The sequence below is a fragment of the Bicyclus anynana genome, chromosome 7 (assembly GCF_947172395.1).
Source record: "Bicyclus anynana chromosome 7, ilBicAnyn1.1, whole genome shotgun sequence".
Taxonomy (NCBI): Eukaryota; Metazoa; Arthropoda; class Insecta; order Lepidoptera; family Nymphalidae; genus Bicyclus; species Bicyclus anynana.
In genome coordinates this window covers 7,750,133-7,771,846 of record NC_069089.1, presented here as the reverse complement: position 1 = coordinate 7,771,846, position 21,714 = coordinate 7,750,133, and the positions used below count along the sequence as shown (strand labels likewise).

At 36.6% G+C, this 21,714-nt stretch overlaps 1 protein-coding gene across 1 annotated transcript; it reads left to right on the top strand.

Moving 5' to 3' along the window:
• The first annotated feature begins 2,349 nt into the window (after positions 1-2,349).
• LOC112043695 (pancreatic lipase-related protein 3-like) lies at positions 2,350-21,714 on the top strand. The gene is made up of 10 exons (XM_052882482.1): positions 2,350-2,536; positions 3,272-3,382; positions 4,220-4,372; positions 7,404-7,611; positions 9,420-9,541; positions 10,948-11,070; positions 12,146-12,269; positions 16,733-16,859; positions 18,785-18,976; positions 21,352-21,714. Exons 4-10 carry the CDS (start codon positions 7,482-7,484, stop codon positions 21,473-21,475), a joined length of 942 nt encoding a protein of 313 aa, XP_052738442.1. The 5' UTR covers positions 2,350-2,536; positions 3,272-3,382; positions 4,220-4,372; positions 7,404-7,481; the 3' UTR covers positions 21,476-21,714.

Here is a 21,714-nt window from a genome sequence, read left to right as displayed (position 1 = left end):
CCTCGCGTATTGCATGGGAACACTGGAGTACAGTCAGCAACGCACTCTATAGGTGCACAAATGCTGTACCTCCCTGAGTACTCATTACGAATCTGCAATAGAGAAGGAATTTTCCATTTTGTACAAATTGTACATATAGTACATACCCTAGTCAAATACCTTGTGCACGCCACATGAGTACAGTCATGTTATCCTGCAGGATGGAAGGTAGGCTTATTAGCCTACCTTCCATTCTTGCTAGTACATTATTAACTAGGTGGACCAACGCCATCATGTAGGCTTATTCTAGATGCTGGCGTTTCGAGATTGTGGTGTTTGAAAGTCTATACAAGAGGCATATATCTAGCAGTGGACAATTGGAGATCTATCGGCTGTTAATGATGTTGATGATGATCAGAATCATAATCAGAATCAGAATCGTTTATTTGCAAGAAACATTAAATTTAGTTATACAAATGATGATGACTTTATTAAAATATCCTTATACTATGCTAACAGTTATGGTGAAACTGCCTAAAACGTATTATATAGATACCATATTGTTTATTTATTTCATACACGAGCAAACAACAATAATTCGATTAAATGCACAAGTATGTATGTTTGCATTGTAACTTCAAATACAAAGCAGACAAGGCAAATAAATGGAGGGCCAGTTAGTCTTGTGCTAACTTGTTGTAAAGTTGGACTCGGAAACCAGGATTTCCTATTTGTTTCCTCTGTTTTCTTTCTCTAAATAGAACACGGTCTAGATTTGTTGTGTACCTAATGAATGCACCTCAAACGTAAATATTCTAATAATGCTTTAAGCAATGTGTTAAAAAACATTTACTTAGTCGAGGTTACTACAACATTGATGAGTTCTTTAAAGATAAAAGCGCTTAAAACCTAGACAAAAAGTAAAACTATAAGAAATTGTAATGTTGTCATAAATTGTAAATTATAATGCTGTATGATTTTTTTAAAAAGACCAACTGTTGAGTTTCTTGCCGGTTTCTTCTCAGCAGAACCTGCCATCCGAACCGGTGGTAGAATCTTTACAAATAGTCAACTGACGTGTCAAAAGTGCTTGTAAACTGAGCCTACTTAAAATAAATGATTTTTGATTTGATTTGATTTGCGTTACCAACAAGGGTTATATTTTTACAAGGTTTAATTTATCACTCTTCGTAAGAGTGTACACATTTTCAAATCAACCAGTTCAAATCCAGTTTGTCCAGTGGTTAGTCTTTCAATTTGTACTTGTACATATGTTTTCTGTGGTTTGGCGAAGTTCTAGGTCAGGCTATGAGATACTGAGCTTTTATTTCTTCTATGAAGTTTTCTGTAGAAGTTCCCAGACTTCAGAAGTTGGTTTTGGGCTCCCGTGCCTCGGATAGCACGCTAAGCCGTCGATCCTGATAGTGGTCGTTAAAGCATTTAATATTATCAATATTAAATGCTTTAACGATCACTATTTTTACCTGCCAGTCCGCATTGGAGCAGCATGGTGCGTTTAAGCTCCATATCCCTTCTCCTATAAGGGAGTGCTGGCCCTGAAGTGAGTCGTTAAAATAGGTAATAAATTAGGTGATAATGAGTTGTGTGTCTATGCTAGAAAGGTTTAATAGAACCACCATGTTTAATGAGGCGATTTGGTACATTCGTATTTACCATGATAACACCTTGATGATGACGTAAAAAAATTACCTTACCGATAGAATACATAGGAACTCCTAAACTAAAGGAGAATAACCCGTTAAGTTGGCTTCATCCATCCATCTTGGGCGACATTTTATCCAACGATAAGCAAGGTTCATTGGATCAACGAAACAGGGAACAACATTCATCATTAACAACAATTATTCAGCTCACTGTTGAGCATGAGTCTCCTCTTAGAATGAAAGGGGTTAGACTAATACTTCACCATGCTGGCCCAATACGGATTGGCAAACTTCACACATGAAGAGAATTAAGCAAATTCAGAGGTACGCAGGTTTCCTCACGAAGTTTATCCTTCACTTAAATTATTATTTAAAAAAATACTAACACCATTACAAGTATTGTAATAGTGTTTTATAATAAAACTATAACACTAATGAATAAATTTTATTTGTAAATGATAAACAGCGTTGGTTATAAAAATTCTGCGCGCTCCTGATAAGAATGATTAGTACAACCTTGAACTACGAGTATTATTAACTTGTTTATTTCCATTTAGTAAATCGCTATACGTATCGCAAAAAACACAGACTCCCTCAGTCTGAGTTCTATTAATTTTATATAAAAATCTCTCATCTGGAAGAAAAATAAATTGTTTTGCCTGTCGTGATTAAAAGCTTTGTGTTTGTAGTAAAATTAATTTGTAATTATAGCGATACGGATTTATATCGATAAAGAAATCTCTCTACTACGTAATGAAAAATGCTACGAAGGACTCGGTTGTGTACGGGTCACACCAGAGTGGTACCACCCACAATATCGACCGGTAAACTTATTACCATCGGACAGACATGCGGTTAACACAATTTTTGTGAAATGGGTCAAACGGGAATCTGTAAGTTTAACATCACTACTATGTAATGGTTGTAAGAACTACATATGAAATGAAATGAAAATTGTACTTTACATTTTATTGTACACCATAAAGAAACATACAATACGATAAATCCAAAAATAAAATAAAAATCGCTAACAAATCTCTTCCAGGCAACCTAAAGGAGAAACTAATAATAAAAATTATAAAGATATAGGCTAGTGTGTACAAAAGTAATAATATACATAATATACAATATATAGGCAATCTTTGTAATATATTTGCAAAACGATTAAAAGTTCCATTGAAAATCGAATTATGTTGTAACTTTTTTATTTTACTTAATTTAAAATAATGATGGAGAACGGTAGGTAATGATTTAACTGAGAAGATGTATTGACCTTTTTGAATTATAATATTGTTTTTTATTTCACGAATATAGAAATTTTGTTTGATTCGGAAATAATGAATTGCTTGGCAACACATTGCCGATGGAATATTTATTTACCAGCTAAGGTCGCAATCGATTATCAAACTATCTGAGGATATTGTTAAGATAATATAGGACTATTTTAATTAGTGAAAGACTTTTCGATCCGGTCTCAATATATCTTATTTTATTAGATCAACACGTGTCATAATAACTACAGAAGGTTAATCAAGATTATCCAATAATATCGTTTTTAACTCCTATATTATTACTTTAGTTATATATACTGTTTTCAGTAAGATTACAATGTGGCATTTAAATTTCAGAAGGTATCACCAGAGATTATCGGCACAAACTGTGCCAACTTTAGCAATAACTCATCGCTGACACTGCTCGTTCACGATTTTACGAGCAACGGTTATATTACATGGATACAGGTTAAATTATTTTTAAAATAATTTATTTATATTTAACCCCCGATGCAAAAGAGGGGTGTTATAAGTTTCATGACGATGTCGATCTGTCTGTGTGTGTGTGTGTTATTAAATTTTTAATTTTATTTATATGCGTCTTCGTTAATGTACACACGTTTCAGGAACGGAAATCCTTTCCAACCAGCTAAAAGAGATGGTCCATTTCCGGTCCACTCTTGTACCCCGTATCATTAAAATTTTAAAAATACAAGGATCTTATTAAAATTTATTAAAGTGAATAAATGTAACTAAATAAAAAGAAATAAATAAAATTAAAACCCAAGATTTTGAGTTATACCAAGATGGCGCCCTTAAAGCAACTATGACATGACAATTGACAGCAAACGTCAAATCTGCATTGAAAACGTCACCAATCCGCCATTATTACCCACCCTAGTTAGTGTTGCATTTCTTGGGAGATATTGAATATTATTTCGAAAGAATTAAAGTAAATTTGTAGATTTGTATAATCAAAAATAGTTAAAAAAATATTTTCTTTAATTTCCGCTAGGGTACACTATGGCTGGACTTGGGCTCCATACAATTTTGGACCATCTCCTTTAATATTACGGGTTCCTAAGTGTACGTTTTTTTATAGTTTACATCTTAACAAATAAAATGAGTAGCTTATACATTGTACATAAAACCGTTCACATGACATTAATACAGAAAAAAACGTACAATAAATTTGGAAGTTTAAAAAATGTGCAGGAAAATGCCGTGTGAATATTTATCCTAACTTATTATCCAACAAGCATTAGTATCAATGCAATATAATGCTTAGCCATTTTAAATTTTCAGCATTTATCGACATTACTGCTATTGAAACAGGATTCAAATTTAAATGTGGTCTCTGTAGACTGGAGCGCCGGGGCCGAGCCGCCGTATGATCAAGCAATCGCAAATGCTAGACTTGTTGCCTTGGAGATTGTACATTTTCTCGGAAATGTCCATGTAAGTAAGGTACTGTAATTTATCCAATATCCTTTGTACGATTGCATAACCCACAAGCATCGTTACATACCTCATACCTGTATGAGACACTCGAAACTATATCTATATCTTTAGGAGAAAGGTCAATCATCACGGAATGTCGAAAAGAAACACTCGACTTGTTGCTTAGAAATTGTACATTTTCTCGGAAATGTCCATGTAAGTAAGGTACTGTAATTTATCCAATATCCTTTGTACGATTGCATAACCCACAAGCATCGTTACATACATCATACCTGTATGAGACACTCGAAACTATATCTATATCTTTAGGAGAAAGGTCAATCATCACGGAATGTCGAAAAGAAACACTCGACTTGTTGCTTAGAAATTGTACATTTTCTCGGAAATGTCCATGTAAGTAAGGTACTGTAATTTATCCAATATCCTTTGTACGATTGCATAACCCACAAGCATCGTTACATACCTCATACCTGTATGAGACACTCGAAACTATATCTATATCTTTAGGAGAAAGGTCAATCATCACGGAATGTCGAAAAGAAACACTCGACTTGTTGCTTAGAAATTGTACATTTTCTCGGAAATGTCCATGTAAGTAAGGTACTGTAATTTATCCAATATCCTTTGTACGATTGCATAACCCACAAGCATCGTTACATACATCATACCTGTATGAGACACTCGAAACTATATCTATATCTTTAGGAGAAAGGTCAATCATCATGAAATGTCGAAAAGAAACACTCGACTTGTTGCCTTAGAAATTGTACATTTTCTCGGAAATGTCCATGTAAGTAAGGTACTGTAATTTATCCAATATCCTTTGTACGATTGCATAACCCACAAGCATTGTTACATACCTCATACCTGTATGAGACACTCGAAACTATATCTATATCTTTAGAAGAAAGGTCAATCATCACGAAATGTCGAAAAGAAACACTCGACTTGTTGCCTTAGAAATTGTACATTTTCTCGGAAATGTCCATGTAAGTAAGGTACTGTAATTTATCCAATATCCTTTGTACGATTGCATAACCCACAAGCATTGTTACATACCTCATACCTGTATGAGACACTCGAAACTATATCTATATCTTTAGAAGAAAGGTCAATCATCACGAAATGTCGAAAAGAAACACTCGACTTGTTGCCTTAGAAATTGTACATTTTCTCGGAAATGTCCATGTAAGTAAGGTACTGTAATTTATCCAATATCCTTTGTACGATTGCATAACCCACAAGCATTGTTACATACCTCATACCTGTATGAGACACTCGAAACTATATCTATATCTATAGGAGAAAGGTCAATCATCACGAGATGCCCAAAAGATTTGTATGGTAAATCCTACTAATATTATAAATGCGAATGTTTGTATGGATGTTTGGATGTTTGTTACTCTTTAACGCCGCTACAACTGAAGCGGTTGGCTGAAATTTGTAATGGAAATAGATTTTATTATGGATTAACATAGACTACTTTTTATCCCGAAATAATCCATGGTTTCCCGAGATTTGCGAAAACTGATGATTTTTATTTGATGATATGAATGTTTGTTACTCTTTCACGCCTCAATTACTGAACCGAATTAGCTGAAATTTGGTATTGAGATATAATACAGCCTGGATTAACACATAGGCTACTTTTTATCCCGGAAAAATCCATGTTCCCGAGAGAATTGTGAAAAACAAAATTCCACGCGGATGAAGTCGCGGGCTTCCGCTAGTTAAAAATATTTTTATTTTGGCCGCATATTTAAGTTGAAGTTCTATAAAAATTAAAAACTCATAGAAGTGAATAATGAAGTACCTACCTCATCCAAAATTTACATACAATATAATAGGTGGACTGGTATACACAAGGTCACTTTTTATTGTTTTTTAGTTGAGCTACAAACAACATTAAATACAATAACCTTATATTTTTGCACAACAAGTAATAAAATGTTTCTATTTTAAATACAATAGGTATTCCATGGAACTTGTTTTGAAATATGTCCTTTATTCGATCTTCCTTGTTAAGGTTACCTTTGAGCATAAAGTAAAGATTTGTTATGCTTAATTGGTTTTTGTGTTATCATAAAACACATTAATCAGCGTCGTTTCTCTTTTAATTAAACCTACTTAAACTATTACTTCCCAAAAAAAAACTTTAGGAAAATTGCCAAAACAAAAAGCGACTACCTATCATTTTACAACTATGGGTAGGTACAAAGTTTATGATAAGTAAAGTTATACATATAATTAGGTACAATGCCCCTTAGCCAGCCATCTACCCAGATTTTTTATTAAAGTTTTAATATAGGTTTAGTATATGGCCGTGATAGCCTAATGGATATGACCTCTGCCTCTGATTCTGGAGGGTATGGGTTCGAATCCAGTCCGGGATATGTACATCTAACTTTTCAGTTGTGTGCATTTTAAAAAATTAAAAAAAAAAAGTTAAATATCACGTGTTTCAAACGGTGGGGAAAAACAGCGTGAGGAAATTTGCATACCACAGAATTTTCATAATTCTCTGCGTGTGTGAAGTCTGCCAATCCTCATTGGGCCAGCGTGGTGGGCTATTGGCCTAACCCCTCTCATTCTGAGAGGAGACTCGAGCTCAGCAGTGAGCCGAATATGGGTTGATAACGATATGTTTGGCCTTTTTGGAGATTTAGGTGTTTGTTGATAATATAGCGGCAATATAAATTTCCAATAAAATTTTCACATTTGATGTTTAAATATACACATCAAATGAGAAAATTTCAACTATAACTATCCCGATTCACGTGATACAACCTGCCTCCCTAGCCCATATCAAAGTGGCACGTCAATTCTCTTTCTACGATCGCTAACGCTTCGAAAACTAGAAAGATGTATGGGCATGACATTTGCTATCGACAGGTGATCGAGATCTGTCATTCCATTACATTTTTCTAGTTTTTGAAGCGTTAGCGATTGTAGAAAGAGAATCGAAATTACAAATAGATGGATGGACGGACAGTAATAAGTATAAACAACAATTCCATTTCAACCGCAGACTAAATCCTTCAAGCCAAGTGACGTCCACATCATTGGGCATGGCGTGGGCGCTCACATCGCCGGCTACGTCGGGAAGATGAATCGCCTCAAACGTATTACGGCTTTGGACCCCGCGGGACTGTATTTCGAGAACATGCCATCAATTGTCCGGCTTCATAAAGAAGACGCCGAGTATATTGAAGTTCTTCATACTAACGCTTATCGTTGTTGGTATTAAATTATCTATAATCTTTTTTTTATTCTTTACAAGTAGCCCTTGACTACAATCTCACCTGATGGTAAGAGATATAATAATAATAATAATAAGTTTTTTAAGGCTCTTCATGAGCCCCATGTCAGTAAAAAAGCGTCCGTGCAGTGGCTGCGCTTCGGTGACCTGTTTGGGGAAACCGAAGGGTTTGTCTTTGCGATACAAGACCAGGTGGTAAAGACGCGGAACTACCGAAAGTACATTCTGAAGGATGGCACTCACGACATCTGTCGAGCCTGTCGCCATCCCGGCGAGTCACTCAGACATGTCCTTTCGGGTTGTTCAGCTCTTGCCAACACTGAGTATCTGCACAGACACAACCAAGCAGCCAAAATCCTTCACCAAGAGCTTGCTCTGACGTACGGTTTCCTGGACCAGAGGTTGCCTTATTACAAGTACACACCGGTGCCAGAGCTTGAACGCGACGGAGTCCGGCTCTATTGGGACCGGTCCATTATCACGGACAGGACTATTCTTGCGAATAAGCCTGACATCGTGGTGTTGGACCGGGCACAGTCGCGGGTGTTTTTAGTGGACATCACAATTCCATATGACGAGAACCTTGTGAGAGCTGAGACAGAGAAAAAACGTAAATATCTAGATCTGGCTCACGAGGTTACCGCCATGTGGCATGTGGAGTCCACTGAAATCATCCCCATCGTTATATCTGCCAACGGTTTGATCCCAGTCAGCCTCGCTCACCATCTGAGGCGGCTGGGGTTCCGTGGCAGTTCGCTCGCAGGCAAGATGCAAAAAGCGGTCTTGCTGGACTCGGCTAGGATAGTCCGCCGGTTTCTCCACCTGTCGCCCTGACCCCCGGCCGTTTGGTCTCCCTGCCGGGGTGAATCCTCCGCCCGGTGCATATACGTATTTATGTAATGTATATTTAAGTTTATTTATTTTGCGTATTTAAGTAAGTTTATTTATTTTCCCTTTGGCTTTTTATATATATTTATTTTGTACTGGGCGTGAGAGTTTAATTCATTTGAATAATAATAATAATAATCGTTTCTTTGATCGATCGATGTAATCTAAGATGGAAATGGGCTAACTTGTTAGGAGGAGGATGAAAATCCACACCGCTTTCGATTTCTAGACGACATCGTACGTCTTTGTCGGTAAGGTGGTAACTAGCCACGGCCGAAGCCTCCCACCAGCCAGACCTGGACCAATTAAGATCCACCGCGCATACCACGGAGGACGTCAAAATCTATTTTTAACTAGGCATGATCTTAGGTAGTTTCAGAATGTTATAGCCAAGTTACTTTCTACAAGTACTAACGCTTCGAAAAATGTATGGAGTTGACATTCCTAATCGACAAGTCACGTGACCAACCTGTCAATCGGAAATGTTATTCCCATACAAGCGTCATCGTTTAGAAAGAGAATCGACGTGTAACTTGGCTAGTGGACCAAGTTTTCTGCTTGAGTCAGATGTAAATATTTAGCCTTGATACACTCATATGGTGATTTGCCGCGTCATTTCTTTATATTTGTTTTAGTCGCTTGACACTTCAACGCTCGTAACGCGAGAAAATTCGGCACAGCAAAAATGTCTCGTGGCCAGATACTAAGACTATTAGCACACTGGCGAATTGTAGAAGAGCTAACTCTACGATGCATGAGCGATACTTTTTATCCCAAAAAAATGCGTGGTTCCTGCAGGATTTCTGAAAAACTGAATTTCACACTGACGAAATCGCGAGCGTCTTCTTGTATATATTATTAATATTTGGTTTAAAAATGCAATAATATTTTTTTCAGTCAGTCAAGGGAATAAGGAGTTATTGGGTCACGCGGACTTTTTTGCAAATGGCGGAAAAAAGCAACCCGGATGTAACGATAAATTGATATATCTTGAATCAATTAGGCGAGGAGATTTGAAGGTAAGCCCTAAATCATTTTAATATTAAATTTGTATTTTATTTCGAGGATGTCTTATTACCACTTACTTGCAAAGACGAAGTAGATTATAATATAAGAAGCATATACTCTTTACAAGTACACGTACTAAACATTTCTCAAGTTAAAAGTATCTCTTACAGTGTTTTAATAAAGCGATATGGACAGGTTTATAAAAAATCTTATCTTTATAGTTAGAGAGCTAATGACTGGCTAATAGATATTTAATATGTTCATAATAACTAGACATCAAGGCGTTATCTATACTATACCTACCTATATTATATGTATAAATATTATAAATTGATAAAGTTTGGGGTGTTGTAGGGAGTAATCTCTGGGTCCATTGAGCCGATTTAGAAAATTCTTTTAACATTAGAAGGCCACGTTATTTGTGAGTATCATAAGCTTTATTTTGTCCGCGTAATCTCACAAGAACGTGAAATACGCGGTTGAAATCACAGAATGTCGGCCAGTTTTAAAATAAGAAAAAAACCAAATATTTTATGTTAGGAGTGGGTCCAATAAGCCTCTATAAGCTAGAGGCTTATTGGACCCACTGAAGACTGTGTTAGGATTGGACCCAATCCTAGTCTTCTCTGATTGATTCCTTAAAAAAATATTTAGTTTTTTTTTTCTTATTTTAATAAAGTAGGAAACAATATTTAGTGTTCAAATGCCCTAAAGAGAATTTCCACTAACTCTCTGGTTATTGTATAAAAGGTTAAACACAATCTAACCCCATCAGAGGTAAACATTTTGATAATGCCTGTCGCGGCATAAAACGTCTCGGCGAAGTAAACTTTACCGTTTCACATTCCTGGGGCAAAAGTATTGCGGCCTACGGGAGTTTTTATACTTTTTTTTATTAAATCAAACTTTTAAATTGTTTTACATTCCTTGCGAGGTTTCATTAACACAGTTTTTGTACTGTTTGGTGAACGTTCTGTTTCTAGTCATCATTTTTTAACCTCCTACTGCAGGGACTGTCGTCCCTCCATATATAGGAAAGTGGGTATTGGGTCTTGGTAACCTTTTGACGGCCTCTGTGGCGCAGCGGTATGCGCGGTGGATTTACAAGGCCCTGGGTTCTATCCCCGGTCCTCCATCGTGGTCCAGGTCTGGCTGATGGGAGGCTTCGGCCGTGGCTAATTACCACCCTACCGACAAAGACGTACCGCCAAGCGATTTAGCGTTCCGGTAAGATGTCGTGGAGAAACCGAAAGGGGTGTGGATTTTCATCCTCTTGTAAAGCATAAAAAAAAATAAAAACTCAAGATTACTTCTAACTCCCTTGTGTTTGTAAAAGTTTATACACTTTGTCTGAAGCATTCTAAAAGTAGTCGTATTGTTAATCAATACAATAAGAGAATGTTGTTTGATTCGGCAGTTGGGTGAGACATTGCCAGGATGTTCACATAAGCGAAGTCTGAAGTACTACTTGGAAACATTAATCAATCAATCTTGTAACTTCCTCGGTATCGCCTGCCAAAGTTATAAGGATTTTTTGAAGGTACACTTTAACATATTACGTATTATTATATAAAATTCCCGAATTTCCTGATATTAATCAAAGCCTACTTCGGTCAAGTCGATAGATTGGACGAAAACCTTTAACTCACAAGAATTATAGTCATAAGTAATTTTTTTATACTTCTAATATCCTTACAGTACAGTTCGTTCCAGGTAGGATGGTGCGGGTTACAGTTCATTCCACTCTAGAAAGTTTGCCGCGATTCGCGATAATAGTATGTATTATGAACGTCATACATGCGACTGTCACCGTACCCATGCTACCTGAAAAACACTTTAGTAACTTATTCTCCGATGCTCTTATGTTACTTGTACAAATCCCTCTTGCAAATTACTTGCGCAGTCATCGCATTAAGTATAAACCATCACCAATATTTTTGGTATAATAGTACTATTAATTTAATAGTACAAGTACTATTTTTTTAATAATAATCAGAATATCAATAAAATTCAAAAATATCATCTGGATATTTTAAAATTGAAAAGAAAAATTTACCATGCGGATGTTTGGTCCATCGTGCGGCAGAGAGAAAATCTCCGCAAATCCCGGGACTGTAACCAGGGTGTAGGCTTAAGGCGTCCCTTGACGACGCACGTCAACCGTGTTTGAACGTGATTAGCCGTGATAGCCCAGTGGATATGACCTCTGCCTCTGATTCCGGTGGGTTTGGGTCAGGGGCATGCACCTATAACTTTACAGTTGTGTGCATTTTAAGAAATTAACTATCACGCGTCTCAAACGGTGAAGGAAACCTGCATACCAGAGATTTTTCTCAATTCTTTGCGTGTGTGAAGTCTGCCAATCCGCATCCAGCGTGGTGGACTAGTGGCCTAACCCCTCTCATTCTGAGAGGAGACTCGAGCTCAGCAGTGAGTTGAATATGGGTTGATAATAATGATAATGATGCTCATAATATTAACCACAAACTGAAATCCAATAACGTAAGAGAGTAAAATTACTTTATAACACCAGTGAACAAAAACAAGAAACAAGTACAGGATCTTAACGTAAATTTCGCCGGTGAAGTGCTAGTAACTAAAATATTAATTTAAAGGGTAAATGTTCGTGCGGAGTTAACACGGAGAGCTGTTTGCGTTTGAACACGCCGCGCCCTCCTCGCTCGTTCAACAACTCGTACCGGTATTACTTCGTCACTTCCAGCTCACGTCCATTTTGTAGTAAGATACTTTTCAGTTTTTTTTTAATTAAGTAGGTATACTTAGCTGGACGAAATTCCTCAGTGTCTGAAAACAAAAGTCTTCGACCAGTGCGTGTTGCTAGTGATGACCTATGGATCCGAGACTAAGTCGCTAACTATGGGCCTATAAAAAGGCTCAGACTCATACAGCGAGCGATGGAACGAGCTATGTTAGGAGTATCTCTGCGTGATCGAATCAGAAATGAGGAGATCCGCAGAAGAACCAAAGTCACCGACATAGCTCAACGAGTTGCGAAGCTGAAGTGGCAAAGGGCGGGGCACATATATAGTTCGAAGAGCCAATGGACTTTGGGGTGCCAAAGTGCTGGAATGGCGACCACGCATTAGTAAGCACAGTGTTGGTCGAACTCCCACCAGGTGGACGGATGATGATACTTAGCTGCCGACAATGTCGGTGATGGTCTAAGCTCCAACTCCACTTTCCTATTATGATATCTGGCCTTCAGAACAGAGATCGAAATAGTGCGTGCCATACAGATTTACAGTTTTATCGTAATTATTAATATGATTAACTTATCTGGCACATTTTCCTTTATAGAGCTTTCAATCAATCAATTTATATCACAAAATATAATGTAATCAATATTAATTAATAGTGTAATTGTGGCGTAACAATAATTATCTCTTGCAAAATAATCGCTGCCTGTTTTCACGACTTTGTCTGCGTGGGAAATAAAAGGTTGTTAATCAGAATTTAATTTCCCATATAACGGGAAAAACCTACATTAACTTCTCTTACTACATTTTGTCAGACAGGTAACATACGGATATTTAATTTGTCCTTTAATTTTGTCTTTGATGGTCGGTTTCGGGTGAGCCTAGTTACCACTCTGTTTTCAAAAATATGCCGCCAAGTGATTTTAATGCCATTTAGTTGATAGCTTCGATTGAAATGGTTTAAGTAAGCTATAGTTATTATCATATATTTAGCACGATATTTTATTAATCTGCATCGTCACCGTTAAAATTACGCACAAACAAGCGCTAAATTAGCATTTTAATGCAAAAAAAAAAACATATTTTTGTCCTACATTTATAAAGCGAATTTTTTTATCGCCGCACAATTTACCTGGCTCTTACCAAAGGTTCGATAGGACAATGATATTAAATTTTCTCTATGGACTGTATCGAGTAGTTTTCGGTATCGAGTTTCAAATATTCAATACCATAATATCCCAACGAACCGTTCAATATTCCCACCGAGAAAAGTTATTTTGAAAATACGTTCGGTTTCCTCCAGAAAATTGTTTTTTTTCGTGAAAAGTATAGATGAATTTTGATAGATATTGTAATTGATTAGGTATGCCAGGTCCTTGAGTAAATACATTTATTTTTATAGTAATAATTGCCGGACCAAGCGGATTGATTAACTGAAGTTAGTAGTAGTAGTAGTTAGTTTGACGGCCTCCGTGGCGCAGTGGTTTGCGTGGTGGATTTACAAAACGGAGGTCCTGGGTTCGATCCCCGGCTGGGCAGATTGAGATTTTCTTAATTTGTCCAGGTCTTGCTGGTGGGAGGCTTCGGCCGTGGCTAGTTACCACCCTACCGGCAAAGACGTACCGCCAAGCGATTTAGCGTTCCGGTACGATGCCGTGTAGAAACCGAAAGGGGTGTGGATTTTCATCCTCCGCCTAACAAGTTAGCCCGCTTCCATCTTAGACTGCATCATCACCATCAGGTGAGATTGTAATCAAGGGCTAACTTGTAAAAAATAAAAAAATAAAAAATAAAAAAAAAGTTAAGTAGAAAGCCATCGCTTATAAATAAAGCACATACACTTCTAATGACAAGCAAGAAACACGTCCTAGTCCTACGAAGTATTGTGTGCCTGATCAATCTATTAACACTGCACTATCACTGCAGGACATAAGCCTTTTTTAGGGACTTCGAAATATCACGATACTAAGCCGCCTGCATCCAGCGAATCCCTGCGACTCGCTTGATGTCGTCAGTCCACCTGGTGGGGAGTCGACCAACACTGGGCTTTATAGTGCGAGGTCGCCATTCCAGCAACTTAAGACCTCAACGTCCATCCATGCCACTTCAGCTTCACAACTCGTTGAGCTATGTCAGTGACTTTGGTTCTTCTGCGGATCTCCTCATTTCTGATTCGAAGGGCTAACTTATAAAAAATAAAAAACCTAGTAGCTATTAGGCGTGAGGTTTAGATGAATGGCGTAGTGCCAAAATTCTTGTAATGTAATTGCCGTCTGCCCAATATGTAGCACCGCAACCTGTCAGTGTGGAGACGGCTTTACAAAGTTATTAGATATTTGCTCGCACATTTTGTACGTTATACGAGTTAGATTAATGCCCAATAAATCCAAGTAAACGTACTTCAGAAGTTTTGTTACTTCCCCGCGATTTCGACGCGATTTATATCGGAAACTTAATTTTCCTCGTGTTCCAAATAAAACTGTATAATTTTGAATACCAAAAATTAATTCGAAAATTATATTGTAACCTTCTCGACTAGTTGAATTTAGGTGATAATCGGTTCTTAGCTGGTTTTGTTTAAATTCGCTTTGAAACATTCACGTCATAAAACCCCAAAAATAATCTTCCTGGAATGGCATGGTATTTAGAAACTGTATCGCTTCATTGCCAAATTGCAATCACTTTAAAATTATACATACCTAATAACTTTCATTAACAAATAATCAAACTGATTTAAAATATGTAGATATCCTCAGTCCTCTATTAGCCTAAGCAATTCTGTATATACCAGAGACGACCGAGAAAAATAAGACACACGAAATTTCATTTTCAACATTTCAACATCTGGGCGTTTTTAATTGATCTGATTTAGGTACATGTTCTACGGTATGAAACTTTTTTAATATATTTTGTTTAGTAGTTTACTTAATTATAGGGCGGCCACTGGGAGAAGATTGCTTAGGACATCGCGTTAGCTTAATCCGGCACTGGATACCCTACGTATTATCATAGCATGAATATAAATGGATGATTTTTATAGCGTTTATGAAAAGATACAGTAAAATCCGTAGCGAAGAGCCTATTTATTCTTATAATGTGTAGATTAACTTCCTATCGAAAGTTTTGTAACTAAGTTTCCCTCTCACACTTCGCAAGTTACAAGTTGTTAACGTTATCTAATATCTTCAAGCAATGTATGTATCCCTATATATACGTATAGACGTAAAACGTAATGTTAATGCATTATAAATAAATAGTATTTCTATTTATACGACGTGAACTTCTATATGATTTATAAATCTTTAATATTTTACTCGAAACATTGATTTATTTAGATATCTGTAAAAACTGCATAAAAACCATTAACTAAGCCCCTCCTAAAATTAACGAGAACAGATTTTTCAAAATTTCATTCAAAGTACATAAGTTATATTACACTAGCGGACGCTAACGACTTCATGCGCCTATAGACCTACTTAATCCGGCCCCTTCACAAAATCTGTTCTTATTGGATACTTACCTACCTCCCTGACAAATTTCAGCTTTTTACTTCAAGCGGTTTTCCGAATTTCGTGATGAGTGTACCTTTCGCATTTATATATTAAGATACGGTTTTTGTATTTATTTTTGTATTTTGTCCTTAACTATCAAGACAATTTCTGTTTTAAAAAGGAAACTGGATTAAACAGAACAACAATAGTTCAAAGAGCTTTGAATTGCAATTATAACTAAAAAAGCAAAAAATAGAGACATAAGGCACAGGACGTAATTATTGTCCCGGTTGGCAGCCGGTAGGCGGGCGGGATTTCCACTTACTAACCCAGCAATTTTTACTATAAAAAAGGTTAGCAGACAAAGTCGTGAGATCTGTTTAGTATAATCGCATAAGGGTCATAATACCACTGTGGGTACTGATGTATTTACAACAATATTAGCTGACTCAGGTTCATTTTTAACCGACTTCAAAAAAAGGAGGGGGTATCAATTCGTCGGAATCTTTTTTTTTTTTGATATAAATTGTATTAGTTTTAAGTTATTAGGTAGTTATGTCTTTTGCTAATTAATAAATTATTTCTTTTATATATTTCTATTCAACGGAGCGATTCTTATAAGTAGGAAGATATACGAGTAGGTATAATGACAAAGCATTTGGTAATCTCGTAAACGTTTAATTAATGATCTAAGACCATTAATTGTCCATCTAAGACCATCAATTTTGTGTCTAGATATTCGTAGAAGATATAAATAATACGAAATATCATTTTACAAAAAGCATTTCGACATTATTTAATTAAAAGTAATCAAAACTACTCTATAATGGCATAATTCAATTGTTTCGCCGAATTATTTTGTAAATTATGTTGTTTATTATTTCAATTATTATTAATCGAGTACTCATAGTTTAATCGAAAGTATTAAATTTACTGTAACGTATAATATAATCCGTATAAAACGTGACTAATTTAATGTGTAATTAATTTACAGGCGAAACATTGAAAGTGTTAATGAGTGTTCAAAGCCCTCCCACAGAGGAATTGTATGTTAATGGATATTTCAACATTACTGTACCACAATCGATTGGCAATGTAAATTTTCTAATTAATGAAAACAGGTTAGTTAATTTGGAATTGCACGTTCTATTTTTATACAATTTAGTTGTTTTTCAAGTGGAAAACAAGGTTCAGGTCAGCGCACAAATATGTACGGAGTGTTTTACTTTATTGGGTCGTCGTCGTCATCAACCCATATTTTGCTTACTGCTCGAGTCTCCGAGAGTCTCAGAATGAGAGGGGTAAGGCCAATAGTCCACCATGCTGGCATAATGCGGATTGGCAGACTTCACACACGCAGAGAATTAAGATACTTCTCTGGTATGCAGGTTTCCTCACGATGTTTTTCTTCACCGATTGAGACACGTGATATTTAATTTCTTAAAATGCACACAACTGAAAAGTTGGAGGTGCATGCCCCGGACCGGATTCGAACCCACACCCTCCAGAATCAGAGGCAGAGGTCATATCCACTGGGCTATCACGGCTCACTTTTTTTTGAGTAGAATTAAGATTTTATTGGGTAGAATGGGGAAATTTAAAATATACAGTGGGTACAGGGAAATTGGCTGACGATACTTATTTACGGTTAAAAAAAAACAATTTGCTCAAGCGCGAATTATGTTTGGATAGAACTCGTATTTTAAAAAAATACTGAAATTTTTAAAATGTAAAATTTTGTTTACTTTACAAGCATAATTGTTTATGGTTGCTACCACAAATCTTGCTAGCACGTCAGATCTTGCAGATGCATCTATTATAGAACCTCTATAACTTGGCAAATTCGTTAGTAACACTGCCGATGGGCCGCGAGGTCCAGGACGGAGGTAGCGATGACAGATACATCTGCAACTGATTCACCCCACTTCCAGCATTTTCCATGCGCGCACGATTTCACACCCGCGCAGTCCTTCCCTCCCCGTCGCTCGCATATCATGGGAGTGTCATTAAAGAACTTGCCAAGCTATATAAAACGCCCTGCATATATAAAAAGCTTATTATACGAGTACGGATAGAGTAGGGTAGGGTAGGGTAGGAATAGAATAGGATAGAAATAGGGAATGAGTCAAAGCGAAGCTTGAACGGGTGTGCTATAAAAACAACTCAATTCTATATATCTATACTAATATTATAAAGCTGAAGAGTTTGTTTGTTTGTTTGATTGAACGCGCTAATCTCAGGAACTACTGGTCCGATTTGAAAAATTCTTTCAGTGTTAGAAAGCCCATTTATCGAGGAAGGTTATAGGCTATATATTATCTCTGCATTCCTAAGGGAACGGGAACCACGTGGGAGAAACCGCGCGCGGTCAGCTAGTTATCAATAAGAAAAGTAAGTATGTTTGTTTCGCTTAATAAAGCCACAAATAGATACTCAAGTATTATCATGAAATTATGTATACCTATCTACGTACAATTTTTCAGAGAAATACCTTTCATTTAATAAAAAAGATAATGTTCCCGAAAGATGGAAAAATAACAAGAATTGTTAATGTAGTCAAACAACTTTATGCCGGACGACAAAATCGATTGTTACCTAAAACGTACATCAACGCAAGCAAAGGCAGCTTTAATGATGTATAATCGGCTTACCATACGTGAATTTTGTGAAATAGTTGATTAGTTTTGATCATAGACGTTTGTTATTGATCACGAGCACTACGATTATTTTTCCATTCAATATATAAAGGTGTTTGTTCTTATATTCAGTCATTCCATCAGTGACCTAATGATATTATCTGATTCCCATGGTGAGGTCATTAGATGGGACCCTAGGAAATTGTATATAATAATTTGTTAGGGTTATGCTAGCCACTAACGGTCAATTATTCTCACGTTTCTGTAGTCTGTGACTATAATTGATCGTGTGTTGGTCACTGCGTACATGACTTCTATAGTATGCCGTGTGGGTACTGCCGTTTACTTTTCAGAAACGTGAGAATAATTGACCGTCAATGGCGACCTTTAAATATATGTTTTTGTTGTAGAAAAATACAAGCACTGAAGATAAATAAGCAACACTCATTCGTTGTGTTCCGGTCGACCCCGCCGCCGTTGATCCTGCCCATAAAACGTCTACTGATCAGTTGGCACCATCAACCATTTCCCTGTTACTGGTTTACAACGCCGAGAGTCACCAGTTTCATGATCCAGAAGTTATCTGACGACAAAAATGACACGTATAAAGCTTATTTATCTATACTAATATTATAAAGAGGTAAAGTGTGTGGTATTGTAAGTAATCTACCAGCGGAGAAGAGTTCTTGCAAGCCGACTCCCGTCGGGTTACCTTTAAAAATTCATGCATATTCATTGTTGTACTGTATATATGTACTGTATATATGAGAAACCGGAGTTTGTATCACGCTATATGAATTTCCTTTTCTTTGGGACGACTTCATCATTATCAACCCGTATTCGGCTAACTGCTGAGCTTGAGTCTCTCAGAATGAGAAGGGTTAGACCTACCCACCCACGCAATAGTCCACCACGCTGGCCCAATGCGGATTGGCAGACTTCACATACGCAGACAATTAAGAAAATTCTCTGGTATTCCTGTATCCTCACGATGTTTTTCCTTCACCGTTTGAGACACGTGATATTTAATTTCTTAAAATACACACAACTGAAAAGTTGGAGGTGCATACCCCGGACCAGATTCGAACCCACACCCTCCGGAATCGGAGGTAGTGGTCATATCCACTGGGTTATCACAGCTCCAGCTGGGACGGCTACCTTCAACTAAATCATCATCCATCCTTCTCCACTGGGATTTATTGAACATTATTTCGATAATTCTTTTACCACTAGAAAGCCACGTTATTTGTGAGTATCACAGGCAATAAAGTCTATTTTAATCCCCGTATTCTCATGCTAACGGGAACTACGCGGGTGAAACCGCGGGGCGTCGGCTAGTAGTTCTACAAAAGAAGAAGAATATACAAGAAGTGTAAAGCTTATTAAATATTTGCATCAAGTCTTATGCTTATTTATATTTCATAATGCCAGAATTTATCTGTCGCTCGCACTCGATCGGTTTTCTTTTTGTAATTTAGCCTGTACTTGTGTATCAAGCTTTCTATTAAGCAATTACTAATATAAATATCGTTATGAAATATCTTCTTCTTTGAGTGCCTCTCCATTACTAAAGGTCGGCGGTCAGCTCTCTAAACTTTTTTTTTCTCCATGCCTAGGCGGTAAAGTTCTTCGACTGTCTTTGTGCCAGCCATTCCCTTTATGTTTCGTATTCAGGACTTCTTCCTTCTTCCTACTGATCTTTTGCCTGCAATCCTGCCTAAAATAACGGTTTGAAGCAAACGGTATCTATCGTGTCGCAAAATATGCTCTAAGCACGAGATTTTCCGCTGCTTGATGACTCTAACAAGCTCAGTCTTCTTCTGCATTTTGGCATTATTAAATTTAATAAATCTAAATATAATTTTGATGTTTGAACGTATTGTATTCAGTCAAACACACTTCCAGAAATAGACAAATACTAGAACTTCAGGGATTTTTTATTTGTTCTTGTCTTGTATTTTGCATCGCAGTTTAGTGAGAGCCCTCTATAGTAGGAATGAAAATTTACAACGTCATAATTATCGTTTGAAGTTAGTTAGTACGTCAGTACCGGTGAACTGTGACAATGTTTCGTCAACATTTCAATAGAGGGCGCTGCATTTCTTGATAACTATTATTATTATACTAATTGGTAATCCAAATTACACTAAAATATCTAAATCTGAAGAAAACATTCTATTACAATCCTAATACACAACGTTTCCTATATTCCTTACCACATTTCAGAGTAATGCTAAGCGTGCATCTTTTGCAAGGTTATATTCCTATCGTATATAATATATGCCTATTCCTATCGCATATAATATATGTAACTTTAAGCAATATATTATGTTTATTACTTACATCGCTTTATTGCTGCTACCGATTTATAAGCTTAACCATAATGTCTTATTCGTAGCTCAAAGAGCTTAAAGTGTAATTTATCTCTAACAATATGCCCCTGGTAAACGTTGTAGATACCACTTAAGTAAACTAAAGCCAATTGTTACGCGTTTTGGCTATTTTTGGGATTTTTCTTAGTTTTTTTTTCTTAAAATACAAATCGCACATACCATTTTTTGAGTTTTATCAACGGAAGGCGATTATATTTGTATATCATTATCAACCCATATTTGCTTCACTGCGAGTTCGAGTCTCCTTTCAGAATGAAAGGGCTTAGGCCAATAGTCCACCACGCTGGCCCAATGCGGATTAGCAGACTTTACACACGCAGAGAATTAAGAAAATTCTCTGGTATGCAGGTTTCCTCACGATGTTTTTCCTTCACCGTTTGAAATACGTGATATTTAATTTCTTAAAATGCACACAACTGAAAAGTTGGAGGTGCATACCAGACTCGAGCCTACGCCCTCTAGCAGAGGTATATCCACTGGGCTATCACGGCTCTTTATATTTATACTAACAAACGTAAAGATTATGATTTATACTTATAAGTTATTACTATTACAACAAACGTAAATATTATAATTTGTTTCAGACCACAGTGGTTCTGTGCCATGAACACTTCGTCGAGAGATGTGAAGTATGTACGATCAAAAACTTCAGCTATTAATGGAAACAGCTACGAAAAAGGACAAATTTTAGTGCCTTGTAAAAATTAATAAAGTGTTCTTTACTGTATAATGTAAGCAGAGTATAATGTTATTACCAGTGTATAGTTTATTTTTTTTATTTTGTATATGTCTGAAAACTCTGTTTTTCGATTAACGAAAGAAAAAAATAATAAAAAATGAAAATGTGTTTATTAATTTTGTAGAGTCACAAACAGTGCATCCTATTTTACGTAATATATGACTGTCTGTGACATCAAACAGAAAGGGTTTCCACTTATATATATAGC